The sequence below is a fragment of the Protopterus annectens genome, chromosome 1.part0, assembly GCF_019279795.1.
Source record: "Protopterus annectens isolate FY-2018-M chromosome 1.part0, PAN1.0, whole genome shotgun sequence".
Lineage (NCBI taxonomy): Eukaryota > Metazoa > Chordata > Ceratodontiformes > Protopteridae > Protopterus > Protopterus annectens.
In genome coordinates this window covers 95,152,339-95,167,423 of record NC_056725.1, presented here as the reverse complement: position 1 = coordinate 95,167,423, position 15,085 = coordinate 95,152,339, and the positions used below count along the sequence as shown (strand labels likewise).

The 15,085-nt window shown below is 41.3% G+C and overlaps 1 protein-coding gene across 1 annotated transcript in view; it reads right to left on the bottom strand.

The window, feature by feature from the left end:
• The window catches only part of LOC122814085 (homeobox protein six1-like), an 84,709-nt gene that overhangs the window by 47,524 nt on the left and 22,100 nt on the right, over positions 1-15,085 (bottom strand). Inside the window, exon 2 of the mRNA XM_044086730.1 lies at positions 13,329-13,492. Within this exon, the coding sequence (XP_043942665.1) occupies positions 13,329-13,492 (164 nt within the window). The remainder of the gene's footprint in view (positions 1-13,328; positions 13,493-15,085) is intronic.

The following is a 15,085-nucleotide window of genomic DNA, read 5'->3' as shown; positions in this document are numbered from 1 at the left end:
GGCTGGTTCGATGTAACCATGTTAGGGGATTGTGATCTGTAACTATAGCACATTCCCTTCCATACATATAAGGCTGAAGTTTTTGCAGTGCCCGCACTATGGCTAGGCATTCCTTTTCTACAGCTGCATAGCATTCCTCCCTGGGTTGAAGCCTACAACTGAGATAAACCACTGGGTGCTCTACTCCCTCTGAAGAAATCTGGCTAAATACAGCCCCCACTCCATGGTTTGAAGCATCCACCTGCACAATAAATTCTTTGCTGTAATCTGGACTGGCTAACAAAGGGGGTTCTCCCAAAGCTTCTGGAATGCCTGCTCACATGCTGTGGTCCACACTACCTTATCTGGCCTGTTTTTCCTTGTCATGTCAGTGAGGAGAGGAGCTATGGTACTATAACTGGCAACAAATTTTCTGTAGTACTCTGCTGCCCCTAAGAATGCCCTCACCTGCTTTCTGGTAACAAGTGCAGGCCATGCCTGAATGGCTTCCACTTTGTCAGATTCTGCCCTGATCTTACCACTCCCCACTCTATGTCCCAGGTAGGAGACCTCTGCCATACCCACCTGACATTTGCTCAGCTTAATGGTCAACCCTGCCCTCTGTTGTCTGCCCAGCACCTCCCTGACATGTTGAAGGTGATCTTGTCAGGAATGGCTGTATATGGCAATATCATCTAGGTAAGTAAGGGCAAACTCTCCTGCTCCTGCTTGGATATGATCTACTAGCCTCTGGAAAGTCACTGGGGCATTTTCCATCCCAAAGGGCATCTTTGTGGACTCATAGAAGCCAAAGGGAGTCACAAAGGCTGACCTCTGTCTAGCACTGGGAGTCAAGGGCACCTGCCAGTAATGCTTGGTAAGATCAATGGTGGTAGGATACACAGCCCCACCAAGATGCTCTAGGGATTCATCTGACCTAAGCATGGGGTAAGCATCTGACTCTGTGTGACTATTTAATTTCCTGTAGTCCACACAGAACCTGGTGCTGCCATCCTTCTTTGGCACCAGCACCACTGGGGAGGCCCAGGGACTGTTGGACTCTTGAATTACCCCTAGTTCCAACATTTCCTGTATCTCCTCCCTCAGAGTCTGTTTGACTGTCTCTCAGGCACCCTATAAGGGGCCTGCCTAATAGGCCTCTGGGCTCCTGTATCCACCTGGTGCTGTACCAAGTGGGTGCACCCTGGTTTCCCAGTGAACATGTCCCCAAACTCCTGTAACACTGCTTGGATTTCTTGAACCTGGGTAGGAGATAGCTGCTGGGACATTGTTACCCCTTCCACTAAGTTGTCAGTCTGAGCCTCACTGAGGAGATCAGTCACCAGATCTTCCTCAGACTCCTTCTGCAATCCACTGCAAATTCTCAGCACAGGGGCCTCCCTATCATGGTAAGGTTTCATCATGTTAACATGGTACAGTTTGTGCCCCTGCCTCGGGCCTAGGAGTTCTACCATGTAGTTAACATCACTGAACTTCCTTACCACCTTGTAGGGTCCTTCTCAAGCTGCTTGCAGCTTGTTGTGTCTTGACAGGAATGAGAACCATTACTTGCTGCCCTATAGCATACTCTCTGGCTCGAGCATTCCTGTCATACTAGACCTTTTTCTGTTGTTGGGATTCTACCAGGTTCTCCTGGGCCAAGTCCAAGAGTTCACTGAGCCTTGTCCTGAGGTTTAGGACATATGCCACAACAGACTCCTTGTGAGGTTCACACTCACCTTTCCACTATTCACAAATTAAATCTAGAGGCCCTCTCACCCTATGCCCATACAACAACTCAAAGGGTGAAAAACCTGTGGATTCCTGGGGAACTTCTCTGTAAGCATACAACAGATGGGGTAAATATTTGTCCCACTCCCTCTTAAACTGGTCTGCAAATGCCCGTAGCATGGAATTGATTGTAAAGTTTAACCTCTCAGCACGACCATTAGTCTGGGGGTGGTAGGGGGTGGTCTTCAGGTGCTTCACCCCACAGTACTTCCACAGACAAGCCAGCAGGTCTGACAAGAAATTGGCACCTGTGTCAGTAAGTATTTCTTTTGGGAAACCTACCCCACTGAAAACCTCTAACAAAGCATTTGCCACCTTTTCCACCTCAATGGAGGACAAAGCCACTGCCACAGGGTATTTTGTAACATAATCTACTACTACTAGGATATACTTTTTCCCTGTGGAACTTGGGGTACTCAGAGGCCCCACAATATCCATGACTACCCCTCTGAAATGGCCCCTCAATCACAGGCAAAGGGATCAAAGGAGCTTTCACCTTGTCTCCTGCCTTGCCTACCTTTTGGCACTGCTCACAGGTCCTGCAATACCCTGTTACATCTCTGGAAATCCCAGGCCAATAAAAGTTCTGCATAACATGTCTCTTTGTATGTTTTATACCCTTATGACCTGCAAAGGGAATATCACGGGCTATGGATGTCTCTCTCTTAACAATGGCCTCTTTCCCATTCACTATGATAGGATATAACCTCTGGTGGAAGTTTGGTACCCTGGTTGTCTCAAGACAACCGACTATTGGCATTTTGTCCTTCCCACTTACTGGCTTCCTCACCATCTGTTCCCCACCTTGTCTCCGTGGATATTCATATGCCACATGGCCCCACTGGTTGCATTCAAAACATTTAACCCTAGGTCCTGGACATGTACCTGGACTAGTGGCTTCCCCTACTACTGGCAGATTATGTTGGGGCAGTCTGGGTTGCCTTCCATGGATTCTTTTAGACCCATTAGCAGCACTGAGTGTTCTTTTCCTGTGCAGTGATGCCCTGCTTGCTAGGTATAGGTCTCCCTTCTTCCCCAACTCATCTGAAGGAGCACATTGTCTATCAGCTAACCAGATCTTCATGTCCTCAGGCAAAGTGCTAAGGGCTTGTTCCCTCACCAAAAGGTCTGCCAGCCCTTCAAAAGTGGTGACCTGACATCCACTCATCCACCTATGAAAATAAGTGCTTAGTTCAGCAACATATTCACACACACTTTCATCTGTCTTGTGTCAGTGCTCACAAAACCTTTTCCTATATGCTTCAGGTGTTACCTTAAAAAATTCTATCAAACAATTCTTAACAGACTGTAGTGCCTTTTTTAGGCAAGATTTTAATGACAAATTTATCACCATAACAGGTACAAGCAAGCAAAATCTGAGGGTAATGCTACTTAATGCTAGAAGTCTAAACCTCAAAATGCACTCACTCGAGGCACTTCTTAAAATGGAGAACATCGACATCTGTGCAGTGACAGATATTTGGTTCAGGGCTCCAGAGAGCACCCCTGCATTACCAGGCTATAATTCATACCACACCTTTCGCCACCTAACCTGGACTGAAGCACTAAAGGCGGAGGCGTGTCCATATTCATTAAGGGTATCTGAAGAAGGTGAAGCATTGGTTTTACCGAAAGCACTTATAGTAAATTGTTTTTTCTACTGTCATTTGCTCCATTTTTTATTGGTTTCTCTCACGCTTTTCAAAGTTCTTCATTAAGGATATCCACACCTCCAGGCTAGCTGCTCAGCATAATGCATCCGAGATTATCCAAGTGCAACTAACTCTGGGCAAGACCGCAATCCAAATTATAGCTTGCTGTAGATCCCCCACCATGCCCCAGGATTCCCACTCCTCATTTCTTGACACACTGGAAAATATTAGGGTACAACCTAACACCCTAATAATGGGTGATTTCAACTACCCCAACATTAACTGGGAAAACTACTCATGTACCAACTCTTGTGCTCAACATTTTCTGGAATTCATAAATTCCAATGCCATGGATCAACTTATCCACACCCCCACCAGGGGCAGCAATATCCTAGACCTGGTCATTACCAACATGGGCAACCAGTGTTCCACACCAGAGGTCAATTCCTCGTTGGTCAGATCCGACCACAAGCAAATCACCCTAGACATCCACATCCCACCCCCCATTAGGGAAACCACTGTAAAAAATTTATCCAAAGCCAACTTCACTCTTCTTAAGACAGAAGTGGCAAAGTTCACGACACCCATGCTGACGGACAATAGAGGTATGATTGCTGAATCCTATACAACTGCACTTTATAAGCACTTACATGAGTGCATGGATCGTGCAGTCCCTAACAGAACCAAGATGCTATCCTCCAAAAAAAGGAAGCCAATCTGTTGGCCCCCTGCTATAAACAAACTTTACAACATAAGAAAGAAACTGTTGCAAAAAAAGAGTAAAATCCCATGATTGGAGGAACTCCGTGGTCAGCCTCAGTAAGAAGCTGAGATCCCTCATAAAATCCTCCAAAGCTAGTTACGAAAACAAAATCGCCACTGATTCTAAAGACAACCACAAAGCATTCTACAGCTATGTCAAGAATCTCAATGGCAACACTCTGATCTGCTCCGAGTTACAGCACAATGGCACTAAATATACAGAACCAACTGATATTGCTAACATCCTGGCAGATAGGTTCAGTGCTAACTTTACTCCTCTCTCATCCCCTAAAGGGCCCATCTATGTACCGGAAGAATGCAAAGTTCCTGTAATCATGGCTGCACAGGTAAAAAACACACTCTCCAAAGCCAAGAACACAGCATCCATGGGACTTGACAACATCCCAGGCTGCGTTCTACATGAACTACAGAATGAACTGGCACCCCACCTAACTACAGTGTTCAATCATAGCCTCACCTCAGGCTTTGTGCCCACTGAATGGCGCACAGCAATGGTTATCCCACTCCACAAAGGGGGAGCCACCACAGACCACGGGAACTACTGCCCCACTAGCCTGGCAAGCTTGTTCTGCAAGGCTATGGAACGTATCATCATGGAACTTATAAACAATGACATTGGTAATCTCCAAAGTCTGGACCCTACCCAGTTTGGGTTTATAAAAGGCAGATCATGTCTCCTAAACCTGATAGACTTATTTGAAGCAGTTACCAAAGCCATAGACGGGGGTAAGGTGGTTCACACAGCCTATCTAGATCTCGCCAAGGCTTTCAACACCATCCCTCACTCTAGAATTATAGATACACTCACTAAACTAGGTATAAATCCCTATGTCACAAGATGGGTTGCCAACTGGCTCACTGACAGAACCCACACTGTGAAAGTAGCGGACTCTAAATCCAACTTCTGACCAGTGACAAGTGGAGTACCACAGGGTTCAGTCCTAGGTTTTCTCCTGTTTGGTATCTACTTTTCTGAAGTACAGGCTAACACAGAAGGTCTTTGGCTAACAAAGTTTGCAGATGACTGCAAACTAGGAGCCATAATCAAAACTCCTAATGATGTGGACGTCTTACAAAAGAGCATCACTGAGACAGATGCCTGGTGTCAAAGCCATGGCCTCAAGCTCAATGCCAAAAAGTGCATTGTCATCCCTTTTGGTAAAAACTCTGTACCCATGAATTACCACATAGGCGGTAGTCTACTTAACACCAAAAGTGTGATAAGAGACCTAGGGACACAGGAGGACAGTAGTCTCTCCTTTGATAATCACATCACCACAGTAGTCAGGAAATCCTTCTACGTGGCACACCTCATCACAAAAGGTTTCTCATCCAGGAAAAAAGAGGTCATTGTTCCCCTCTACTTATCACTCATTAGACCCATTATAGAGTACAATGCCCCTTTTGTTATGTACCTCACAAGACATCTACAACAACTGGAAAGGCCACAGAAATACCTCACAAAGAGGATTACTGGTCACAAACAGATGCCCTACGTAGACCGTCTCAAAAAACTCCAGCTTTATTCTGTCGCATATTCCCTACTCAGAGGCGATCTCTGCCTAACATACAAAGCTATGTCAAACCCAGAGCTGTTGGACATGCTCCACTTAAAGAAATCCCAATTCCTCCGAGCTACACACTCTGGGGACCTAAACCTTGTCACCACAATAAAAAGAACATGCTGGAGGGATAGAGTCCTGCCCCAGAGATTTCCCATACTCTGGAACAGACTACCTATCTATATCAAACAAAGCTCCTCATTAGCACTCTTCAAGAAAAATCTTGATGATTGGATGGGAGATAGGAAATTCACCCCGGGGATCACTTCTGTGGCTCTGCTTGACAGGGGCAAAGGAAAATAATTTTCTTGGGTGGCAAAAGCCAGGGTACTGTTTGGCTAGGCTTATATAGGCCTTAGGGCCAATAGCCTAGTATCTACCTATGAGCCTATGAGCACTATAATCAAATAATTCACAATCATATAATTTAGACAGCACAGTTACAGTTTTACCATGGAGTAAGAGGGTCAGGAACTGTACCCAGAGTCTTTGTTCAACATCATGCTGTTTACATACCCTCTCAAACATATGAATGAAACTATCAAAATGATCCCCCCTCTGTAAACTGCGGAAGAATGGGTCGGGTTACTCCCTCTCCCATTACCTCCATGACACTGGTGAAGAGTCAACATCTCCTTTTTATGCTGCCTTTGCCTCTTCTTCTCCTCAGCTTCCAGGCATAGCAGTTTCTAATTTTCCTCAGCCAGTAGATATCTCAGTCTCTCTGCTGCTTCTATTTCCAAAGTCTGGCCTCCAACTCAGGTCTCTTTAGCTCCAGATGGATATTTAAGTCCTTTGCAGAAAGGTTGAACTGTCCATTCTCTGAGTGTTGAACATCTCCATGGTCAGTCTGATCATCCTACTGGTTGCTATTCTCTGATGCAGCTGTGACCAAAGCTGCAATCATGTTTGCTTTAGTCAGGTTTCCATGCACCAGTCCTTCAGCCTGGCACATCTCAGCCAACTGGCTACTTGTCAGCTTACTGTACTCCTCAGCTGACATGCTAGTCTGCTCTCCCTGACTAAGCTAACAAAAAAAAAATAAAACAGTTGTGATTTGAACTCTGAATATTCACTGCATGGCTGATTTAGAGTACAAAAACACCTTCAGTGATCACTGTACACAAGCTACAGGAATTCACTATCCACACTACTACAAGCCAATTAGTATGTGATGTAGCTAACTCACCACTATCAAACAATTAATATCTGATGTGGATATCCCACCACTGCCAAACAATTAATATGTGATGCCCGCACACTAGTCCAGTAATCAGGGTGCCTCAATCCTCACCACTAACACCAGTGAGAGGTGTGCACTTTGGGGGGATAACAAGTGCACACACAGTAAAGTACAATTTCCCTTAAGAGCACACAGAGATCACAGTCAGTCTGGGGCTGGTTTTTCCCTTTCTCTCCAGATCCCCAATAAGACTCTCCACTGGCCCAGCTATAGGGTCCAGATCTCAGCCTAGTGGTCAAGTTAAGACCTCCAGCATCCTCTTTGTCTAACCATTGCTTTGTGTCCCAGCCCAAGTAGCTCACGCACACACACACACAAACACACACACACACACACACACACACACACACACACACACACACACACACACACACACACACACACACTTTAAGATTTGATTCATATACAAACACACAGACACTCCTGGGAAGGCTGGCACAGGTTCTCCACCTATGCCCCCTTGCTGCCCAGACTATAAGGTAGTATAGACGGCCACCAACTACTACTTTCAACTACTATAAGGCCCTTCCTAAAGGGTGACCAATTTCACTGTGTAATGTTACTGTTATCCATATAGTAAGTGTGGCTGAGTAGCAAGACTATTGGAGTGTCTTGGACAGTATCACTAAATACATGCAAGTACTCTAGAGCTTAAATTATCTTTACACAAAACAGCCACAGTTGAAAGGTTTAAAAATATTTAATAATAAAAACACAAGACAAATCTCATCAATTCAACACAGTGCTAATCAAGAGTTCAGAAATCACAGGAACTTTAAAGCAATATTGTAGGATAGTCTGACATAGATATAGAAAACAGCTAGACTGATCTGGCTAAATTCCTAGCTAACTCTAAGAGAAATCACTGTTCAAAATACTACTTTACTTACAGAGCAAAGCAAGTGCCTGGTGAGTTGTCAGATCCAGATCAAGATACAAAATGCTCAATCTTTCTCTCTGAGAAAGTCTTACATTGATAATACCCAGTACTGCTGAGTCATTTCACATTACATAATTTTTATCACTTCTCCTTTAGTCCCCAGGCTAACAGAAACTTAAAATTTACATTTCTTTGTAAGCTGCACCTGGCCAGGCAGCCACAGCAACAAAAGACACTTTTACATGTAAAATCTAGCAATTATTTCTGTCTTCAAACAATAGAAAGAATTTGCTGGCCCAGACATCCTGTCTCCGAGCTTGAGATCAAACACAGTGGTAATTCTTTCTTCCAGCAGGGTGCACTGTGGTTAACATTTTTGAAGTTCAGCATACGACACATTTTTCTTACATTTAGTTTTCTTAAATTTGTAAAATCAAGCATGTGGATTACATTAATATTTACAATGACATAGAATTATCTACAAAATTCTATCTAGCTAGACTGGCAGCGTTCACACCCCATTTCACTAATGGCATTAGGCAACAACAGGAAAAGAAGGATTATGCTGGAGGATTAAGATGCTTAATGACTTATAGCAATGATGCAAAACAGTTGTGTTAAGTTATAAGGAACAACTGGAAGATTCTCACAGCAGATGAGAATATCAAACATATTGTTGGTAATAAACCCCAGTTTTGTTTTAAGAACATAAGGAATCTGAAATGGATATTATGTCACGAGAAAGCCAACAAAGGATCCACTTTAACTGCAACACGCAAATGCACATTTCCTTGCAGAGGATGCAAAGTCTGTTCATACATTTATTCTAGTAACTGTTTTATACATCTGACTACTGGGAGAAAATATATGCAGATCACAACACCAAAAAAATTTGTATACATTGTTTGCTGTAATACATGCAATCATTTCTATGTTGGAAAAGCTAACAGAACCCTCAGTGATGGAATTTTACACCACCTAAGTAATATAAGGCTCCAAAATAAAATCAGTGCCTTAAACCTGCATATGTCTGCTCATCCTGGCCATAAATTTTGTTTTATGGTGCTGGAAATTATAAAGAGAGTCCAAGAGGTGGTGATATAGTTAATACAACTGAGATAAATGAACTAAGATATATCGTAGACTTACAGGCTGATAAAACATCAGGACTGAATGGAATGGCTCCTTTAAAACCCATATTAAAGGGGCGGAAACTAAGAAGATGAAATCTTAACCTCATTGGTTCTTTAAGATATCAGAGCACTTCTCAATTATTTAAGTGCAGCTGTCTCCTATATTCTAGAAGATCTGAGGAAAGTATTAAGCTGAAAGCGCTTATCTTAGAGCTCTTATACATATATTTTTTACCACGTTTTATTTGTGATTTCTTATGAGGTTTATATTTGCTATTAAAGTTTACATATGGTTTTAGTTGTATACTATCTTTTCCGTGGTTGCAGTGTTTGATTTTACATTTGTTTGATTTTGTATCTTAATCAAGCTGCATTCAACAGTTTCTGGTGTGCTTTGCCATATGTTTGTATTGTTGGGAAGACTGTTGTAAATGGAGTATTAGCTTTTTCCTAAAAGTACTTTTAAATGTGTCGGGGTGACAGCTAGAGGAAGGCAGGCAGTGACCAAGTGAATACATTATAAGAAGGGTGATAGAATATGTACGGTAAACAAAGGTAAGCTAGTATGGGCTGGTGGTCACTGGCAGAGATTGCTTAAGTTATAATGTCTGTTTATACTGAGGATTTGTGAAGTAATAAGGCAGCACCCCCATTTCTCCTACCACACTGGACATTAAATATATATTTGCAACCAGGGAAGTGGTGTTTAAAGTCAGGACTGTCATCTTTTATTTGCGAATTAGTGATACCTAGAATGAGACGGTGGAATGTATTGAGTAAGGTATCTGGTTGTACTTTATGCTGCTTGCATTTAGTTGGACAAGCGTGAGTAACTGGAGAGCTGGTGTTATCATATTATAGAAATGCTATTTGTGTGGGGAACACCAGAAGGTGAGAGAGGAGGACTAGGATTGGGTTCCATGATATTTCTTAGAGGAAGAAAATAAAGTGTGGGTGCTGATTTTGTAAACTGAAACTTGCACAGATGTGTTATATCATTTTTGCTATTTGTTTGTTGGTTTGTTGATTACAGCAGTCTGGGGAGCCAGTGATAGTTGGGGTAGTGTATATATTAGAACATATGTGTATGACTGCAGAGGGTGTTATATACATACACACACACACACACACACACACACACACACACACACACATATATATATATATATATATATATATATATATACATATACATATACATATACACATGCACATACACGCATTAACATCCTCTGCAGTGAGTGTGTGTGTGCATATATATGGCAACATACTAGAAGGTTGAGACTCAAAAGTACGTGTTACAAAATGACAAAAAATCAAGTGTAATTCCTGTGAAAGAGCAATGAAAGTCATCGTCACACATTTAAAGTATTTTTCACAGGGAGATCTGTAGCACCCAGTGATGGGGGCTGCATCCCTCGCTACTTAAATATTGTACCTCAGACAAAAGAGAATTCCCAAGCTAAAGCAATTTTGGACTTCTGTAATTCCACTTAAATTTTTATAGTTGTATGGATCACATTATAGTCCTCAAACTTACAATGGGGATATATGAGAAAAATGTGAATTTAAGCCCTAAGAAGTTTACATGTAAAACAAAAACAACTGAATGTTAAAAATATAACATATGCATATTATTTAACTGCTTTTAACATATGAGGAAGTTGTTAATGCTGATGGGAACACAAGCTTCCATGCTGCTATTTTTGCCTGTTTTGGGGATTATTTCTGTGAAAAAATCAACATTGACAGATACTTATTTTTAGTGGGGGCAAGGAAGCATTTTAATTATGTTTAGGCTTATTTTGAAAAACTTTAAATTGTAACTAAACCAGGTATGTTTTAAGTAATATGATATGTTCAGAAAGACGTTTAATAAAGTTAGATTATTATGCAGTAATATTAGAAGAAGACTAAATAAACAGCAATGTAAGAAAATGTTTCTTCCAACCTGGTGTGTTTAGCTAATGTATGACTCTTTGAGTGATGGGAAAAGCACAGTAATAGACTTTAGGAATATATGCAACACGAAGAGGGAACCCTACCTCTAGGAATACACAAATTAAACTGGAGTTCAACATCTGTGAATTTTTGAAAGCAGCAGAGAAATAGCAGATAAGATTGATCTTTTTATTTGGGTGTTTATTAGCATAGGAGGAAAAAATTATAGTGTTAAAGTTACATATATTGTGCACAAAAATCTAAGCCAGTCAGTCTATATGCAATGAGGCAAGTCTTAAATTTTCAAAAGAAAATGGTTGCAAGCTGAAATGAAATATACCATACAAAAAGATAAAAAAGTAGCTGCATAACATTAAAAAGTAAGTTTAGGCAAACGTGTGGAGCTTTGACTACTGAAAAAAACAGAACATAATAGTGGAAATTGAATAGCAAAACTGACCGTTTAAACTCCACATCATTATGTACCTTATAAGGGAGTGGCTGTTGTACTGTCTATTAGTTACTGTCAAACACAGAGCTTTGTATGTTCTGACAGGGAAGTGTGAATGTATTACAAGTGAATGACTTTCTTTGTCAGGTCTTGGAGGAAGGACAGCTGAGGTAAACTCCATTTATCAGCCAGATCACGGCCAAATCCCAACCCGCTCCCCAAATGAGATGAATTAACTGTCACTTGTCTCCTTCCTGTGGCTTGTATCCATTTGCAACACGTACAAATGAATGAGCCCTCTCAAACTGATTCCACCTACATTAAATAATTTCTTACTTGATACTGTAAGGCCTCTGCTCTCTTTCTTTCTCTTCATAGCCTTAACAGTCTGGCACAAGAGCAGCACAAAATAATTTAATAGCTTTTAAACAAGGAGGTTAAGATATACTTCATTACATGACGTGACATTTATTGCAGGTTAAAGTCTCATTATGTGGAGAGCTTATGGTAAAGTAGCTCTGGACCACCATGGTTATATTTTATCATTTGTTGGACTGGGAACTGGGAAGATAAGCTGCGTATGAGTGTGTTTGTGTGTGTTGGGGGGTATATGTCTGCATGTATGTGTATGTGCCCTTTTGTGTGTGTGTGTGTGTGTGTGTATGTGTGTGTGTGTGTGTGTGTGTGTGTGTGTGTGTGTGTGTGTGTGTGTGTGTGTGTGTATGGGTCTGTGTGTGTGTGGGTGTGCATATGTGAGTGTGTGTCTGTGTGCGTGCGTGTGCGTGTGTGTGTGTGTGTGTGTGTGTGTGTGTGTGTGTGTGTGTGTGTGTGTGTGTGTGTGTGTGTGTGTGTGTGTGTGTGTGTGTGTATGTGTGTGTGTGTGTGTGTGTGTGTGTGTGTGTGTGTGTGTGTGTGTGTGTGTGTGTGTGTGTGTGTGTGAGTGTGTGTGTTTCTATCTGTTAGATGACTTGCATTTACAGTTAGCAGGCACCATCATACTTATACGATCAGACACATATGATGAGCAATACTAAACAACCAGAGTTTTATTTTATCTCAATACTTGGGAAGAGAGGCCATAGTGTTCTGTCAGTGCACTAAAATTTACTCGGAAATTGGTCACAGCTTTTTCTGGAATTCTTTGATAATGTGGCATCTATCCTTGCAACATACAGGCATCACACAACATTGCATCCTAATAAGTTGGCAGACTGCACTTGTTGCCAGGACATCCCGTATAAGGTAAAAAACTGTTTATTCCAAAGGTTTTGATACTTGAAGTTCAAGATTGAGTACTTTGAGTCCCAAAACTCTGCAAATGTAGGGATGATTCAGAGGAAAAACCCAGTGAAGTCCGAGAGTCACTGTTAACTGTTGCACCTCTGCAGTGTGGGGGCTGAACCCCCATAACCCTACTACATCTGTACAGTAACTCTGAGAGTGGTGTATCTCTTAGAAAGGGGATGTCTGCAAGGTACAGCTGGTTTACAATTACTGCACATTTCTCCCTAACCACAGAAATGTTCACTGTCCGAGGGTCTCTCTTATTCTCCTTAAACTTTCAGTGACAACCTACCTCAGAAAGCCTCCAACAAATGTGTTTGAATATGATGGTCAGAACATGCAAATGTCCACTGGAATCTGCTTGCCTACAGGGCAAGTATCCCACGTAAGTCTCATTTTTTACATGATGTATGTAAACCAAAATGTTTATATAGTCTGTATCGTAGAAGTCAATAACATTATCTGAGTTAAGTTTTGAAACCAACAGTGTTATACATTTTAAGGTGTTTAGAAGTTGTTTTTTCTTTTTATTTTCACATTAAAAGCAGTAAGGAGTACTTTATCTGCTAAAAAGTAAATATCCGGGATAAATATTTCAACAGTGATAACCACATTTCTTTGTTCCTCACCTCTCCTTTGACTCAGCTGCTCGATCCCTCTGCCTTCTGTTCTTAAACCAGTTGCTGACTTGTGTAGTTGTCAGTCCTGTTGCTTCAGCTAATTCACGCTTCTCACGTGGGGAAGGATAAGGGTTGTGGAGGTACCATTCTCTAAGGATACTGCGTGACTTTTCCTACAAACCAATAGGTCATATGGATTTAAAATTTAAAAAGATGCACATATGATGAGAAACAAAAAGCATATTACAATGGAGCCTGTGTAAAACTAGCAGCAAGGCAACAAAATGATCATAATTCTTGTGCTCTTACATGACTTTTTAGATTCACTGCAAACATGCTAAAGGACCAGTTTCTACATTATAAAAAAGATTCATGAAGAGGTGAAAAAGAACTAATTGCCTCATCTTGGATTTGAACTGAGGACAGTAAGAATACGGATCTAGTTGAGCTACCAGTTTATCCTCTGATGCCACTGACGAATGGATGTCTCAAGCAAGTAAATCTTCCTAAAATGCACAATTGGGCGAAGAGGTAACAGAACTTAACTGTTTGCCACAGAAACACAGAAATATTTGTGCTTTTGTATGCATATTTGAGATATAATTATTGAGAAAAGAAAGAGTAGATTGTTGTCTGAGACCTGATAGCACTATATTGTGAACAGGTAGGAAGACAAAAATCATAGTATTCTCAGCAACAATTTACCTGTGCACTTCTGTAGCTCTCTCTATGTATGTATATATATATATATATATATATATATATATATATATATATATACACACACACACACACACACACACACACACACACACACACACACACACACACACACACACACACACACACACACACACACACACACACAGAGTAAGGAATCACTGAGGTATCAGATTGTATAAAACAAAAATTTATAGCTTATTCAGTAACTTTATAACAATGCAAAATATATGCCCCATGGCTTTCCAGTTCAACAAGAAAAAGAATGTTAAGTTCCAACAAAATATTTACAATCCATACAGCCCCTTCAGGAAATGGGCTTTTATATGTTCTAGATTGTAGGCCTGCAGTAGGCCCTGATTCTACAGTCCAGGTGATTTATCTTGTACTCTGTACAAGTTACACTTGTATGCAAGAAAGCATGAAGTGGTGTAGACATACCTCTAAACTGTCCAGAATTTTGAAGAATATCCTGATTTTTGCCTCATATTTTTATTCTGTTCCTTGTAAAAATCATTGAAACTTGCATTCAGTAAATAATGGCATACATTTGAGTTTTAGATATCCTTCAGAAATGCCTGCTAATGCAAAATCTGTTATTTTAACAACCTTCTCAGTTTATAAGAGTAACATTTAAAAAAAAAGCCTGTCCCTGACTTTGGCCTTTTGTCCCTATTATTTTTGGCCTTATCCCTGATTCTTTGACTTAAAGGTTGAGCGGTATGGGTTTGAAAGGGGCATATTACACTGATAAACTCATGTACTAGGGTGTATGAGGCATGAGTTGTAAAACTATCTGTATTTCTATGTTTTTTTGTGTCTTTGTGTCTTTCAGCTTTTCCCGGTTAGGGGTCACCACAGCGGAACTCCGGTCCGCTAATGATTGGCAGTAGATTTTTACGTGCTGGCTTGCTGGGTCTAACGCACAACCTTCAACGAAGGAATGCCCATTCACGCATGTCACCACACAGAAGACGCTCTAACTGAGAATCGAATGGGCAACGTCTAAGTGTGAGGTGACAATGCTACCGCAGCACCACCACCAC